Source organism: Arachis ipaensis, chromosome B06, assembly GCF_000816755.2.
Source record: "Arachis ipaensis cultivar K30076 chromosome B06, Araip1.1, whole genome shotgun sequence".
Taxonomy (NCBI): Eukaryota; Viridiplantae; Streptophyta; class Magnoliopsida; order Fabales; family Fabaceae; genus Arachis; species Arachis ipaensis.
The window spans coordinates 132704099-132708424 of NC_029790.2; the positions used below are offsets into that span (position 1 = coordinate 132704099).

Sequence of the window (4326 nt, forward strand, 5' to 3'; positions counted from 1 at the left end):
TAAAAGAATGAGACTATGTATGTATGTCTCCCAAAAGGTTAACTTTAAAGGGAGAAAGAAAAAAGAAAGAAAGAAAATAATGTCTGAAATTATGGTAGGTAGCATTGATGCTATTTTGGGTAGAAGGTAAGCAGCAGTTATTACAAGATTAAAAAAAGAAGGCAATGGAGCAGAGACATAGTGAGGAAATTAATGATGGATGAAGAAGTTAAGGTAAGGAAAGAGGCAAACACTGCAAATTTAGGGTGTCCTCTGTTTTTGGGCATTACTAGGTACATAGTACACTCACTCACTCTTCTTCAAAATGATGATCATATTCATGGCACTTTATGATTTAATCACAACACAACATTGTGGGGACTACCTAGTTTATGCCACGAAATTTCGGTGTTTAATGTACTAATTTGAATCATGCATACTTCACGACAAAAAACTCTATTCAAAAGCTCCATCTCATCATCATACAATAAAATATACGCTCTCTTCTATTGCATTAATATTACAACTGAAATTTTCATTTCACACTTTATGGGATAAAATGTTACACCGAAGCATTCACATTTTAAATTGTGTATGATATAAATCAAGTTCATTTCATGTATATTGATATCTCCTTCAATTATTCAGATGTTGTTGTATACAATAATGCAATAGGTGGTATTAAAGTTTAGTGCATTATTATATACATAACGTAACCTACTCAACACACAAATTTAGTTTTAGTTTTTGGTGCATTAAATCAATTTGAGTTTCTCGAATGATTAATTTTTTCGTCTCTTTAAATAAATATTAAAATTCGAATCGAATCTTGTGTATACAATAATCTATAATCTAATAATAAACTTTAAAATAGAACTCAAATTTACGATAAATTAATTTTCAACATATCAAAATTAAAGGATAATAAACTATTTATACTAAAGGATTTATATCTATTGATAAGTTATGAAGAATTTAATCGTAGATAATATCTTAATCATTCCATCAAATAAATAAAAAATTTATTAACCTGTAAGATATTATTTTGACAAAATATCACAAATATCATCTCGTCTCAAACCATCACCAAAAAAAAAAAAAATTATAACCAAAATATTTTTTATCTGATATTAAATATACAGGTGTTAGGCAGTTAATATAATTAAGTCTTATTTATTGTTTGGAGGGATTTTATAATAAGGATTAAGGAGGTACCTAGATAACGTTGTAACTAACCAAAGCAGTCAAGCGTGGATCTCCAAGACTGTTTGCAAGAAAGAAAAGGTTATGGGGTCACTCACTACACTCTTTAGTCTTTTTGCTTTGTTATGTTATCTTATTAGCCAAAGCAACAAAGACAAAGACCAAGTCATATTCATTGGCGATCCCAAGGGGATTTCACTCTCCACACTTCTATTTCTATTCTATAATTAGTACATTATTTAACCACTTTCCTTTCATTATTTTATATCCTACTACCAAATGATGCAAACTACTTATCAAAATGTATGTGAGGAATATCACCATCATTTATGCATGGGTTTTGTGCCACCCCCCCAATATTAGAATTTAGAATAATCTTTCTCTTTTCAATTTTTTTCTTGTGGTTAGGATGCTTCATTAACCATTTTTAATAACCTACATTAATTAGGACAAAATAACTGTTGATAAGGATATGATTTGATTTAGAGAAAGTACACTACAAGAATTTGACAAATTAGCGACGGATTTTTGTGCGAAATATTTTTTGTTGTTAATTCGTCACTAACATGCGAGAAATTAGTGACGTACTAACGACAAAATTAATGAGTGGTCACAAAATATCCGAACTTGAGAAAAGTGACTGATTAGCGAGAAATTCACAAGTAAGTTTGTTTCTCGCAAATTGACTTTTGTAGCTAATATACGTATATTTATTTTGTAAAACTTAAAAAATATTGACGCTAAGTAAAATCAACAAAGGAAACAATGCAAGATATTAAAATTGCAAGCGTGATGATTGTAATGATTTAAGTTCACATCAGAAAAAAAAAAAAAAGAGAGAAATAGAATATTTATAAGATAGGGAACAAATTAATTTGAGACTTTAAAATTTTGAATTGGACATGGTATTTTTTTATCCTCTGATGATGATGAAGAATTTAGAATTATACTATCTTAAAAACGTACATTTTATGCATGTTGCAAGTTGCACACTTCTTTTAACTAACACACTAGATATATGACTTGTCTAAAATGCTCTTAAGAAAAATGGTGAGAGCATGAATATACACTACCATTTATTTTAAGCAATAATGCTATAATTTAAGGGGAAAAAAATTGCATAGAATAATAAGTCATATATATTGACGTAATTGTATATATATCTGCAAGATTTCAAGATCTTTTACGCCCATACTTTTTGAACTTCGATTTCAGATCTAGCCATGGCCTAATTTTCTATTTATTTATTTGTAATTATTTCGTCTTATATTGTATATGGGCATAATGTTGATTTAATTTTCATTTTTTTATTTAAATAATAAGGTCAACCTCGGTTCTCAATTTGAGTTAATTAGTTGGTGATTTTAGCATTATTCGAATGGGATAATGTTAGGGAGACAAAAAAAACAGTCAGAACTTGCCTTATTTAACATTCATTAATTGTCGCAACAATTAATAAATGCTAAATAAGGCAAGTTATGACTATTTTTGGCTGATTTTGTTTAGTTACCAAACATTTTCATTAAAGAATAATTTCTTTGCGACTACTTATGTTAATTACTTGGTGATTTTTTTTTCCCGATAATTTAAACTCTTAAAAAGATTCAAATAAAAATTTAAAAGACTCAACTATAAAATACAAACTTTAATCCAAACACACAAAATAGTTCGTGAGTTGTTACACACTACTTAATCAATCTTTGAGTTCCTTATCCTTTTTATCCCATTGTACTAATTGGTCAACACCATTTATAGAGCCTAAAAAGTGTTTAGATACATAACTTTACTTGTTTTGCATCAATAAACAAATTACAAATGAATAATAAAAAAATGTAATACGTGCCTGCTAGCTACTTGCCAAACTAATGGATAAAAATAAAATGCAAACAAAACAAACCAAAACAAAGCAAAAGCAAAGAATAGAAGATAAGAAGATTTGTAGTAAAGTCCGCTCAAATTGTGAGCCATCACCTTGAAATTTTTGTCCCATTATAGTGGTAGAAGCTAAGCCATAACATTTGTTATAGATAGCAACGATTTTAATTCTTGGAATTTCTTGTTCTATGATCTATATATCATAGCACACATATATATATACTCTTGCATTTATTCCCTTGCTTATTCCTAAACCTTTGCTGGATTTTGATCACTTTGCACATACATGAAAGCTAAGCAACCAAACTAACAAAGGTAAAAATAAATAAATAAACTCTTTATATAAAATAATGCATGTTCATCGCAAAATCCGTCCAAATTGTGATGCAAAACAAACAATAATTGCCACATGAATATATATAAGTGACACCTTATGACTTCATTTGGGGTTCCCCCCAATATTTCAATTTTGTTCACATTATCTTAATTATTTATTAGGGTCATATAGAGAGATAATCATGATGATGAGCTTGAAGAAGAGCCCTCAAATTCATGAGAAAGAGAAAGGAGCATTATCCCCATTATCATCATCATCATCCAAGGCAAGTTCTTCAATAAGGGACAATAGTGGTAATAATAAGAATAATAATAAAAAGAAGTATGTAGAGCCACCAAGCCCTGCTTTACCTTCTGGTTGTTGCCGAGGATTCACCAATAATAATAATGTCAAGATCAAGAATAATGCTACTTCTACTACTAATAATAATGGATCCATATCGTCAACCTCACAACAAAATCACCAACAACTGCTTTACCAAAGACTCCAATCTAAGGTACCTATACTTTTCCCGCATTGCATTTCTTTTATTTCTCGAAAGGTTTCATCAACTCGTATTTCATTTCAGTTAAAAATTCAGGTACAGTCAATTTTACGTAAAATTGATAGTTGAGAGTGATTGATTTGATTAAACTTTTTAGGAGTGCTAAGAGGCCAGCAGAATTTATAATGTATAGCCATCAATTAGCGGTGTGAGATGACATCTAATGGTGTAGAATTACTCAATTTTCTTTTGATAGTTAAGTATGGGCCAAATTTCAATAAAAGTGCTGGCCCCTAGACTTTTCCTAAATCTTTATCTAATAATTTTCAATTATCAACTTCACATAAAATTTACTGTACCTGAATTTTCACCTTCATTTCATTTAACATTAATATAATAGGGCAGAGTATATTATTTTTTTCCTATATTTTTTTTAAATTAAAAGTGT

At 29.2% G+C, this 4326-nt stretch overlaps 1 protein-coding gene across 1 annotated transcript in view; it reads left to right on the forward strand.

Annotated features, from left to right (window-relative positions):
• LOC110263623 (serine/threonine-protein kinase STY17-like) overlaps positions 3519–4326 on the forward strand; it is a 12706-nt gene continuing 11898 nt past the window's right edge. The window contains exon 1 of the mRNA XM_021105235.1: positions 3519–3890. Within this exon, the coding sequence (XP_020960894.1) occupies positions 3576–3890 (315 nt within the window). The 5' untranslated portion in view covers positions 3519–3575. The remainder of the gene's footprint in view (positions 3891–4326) is intronic.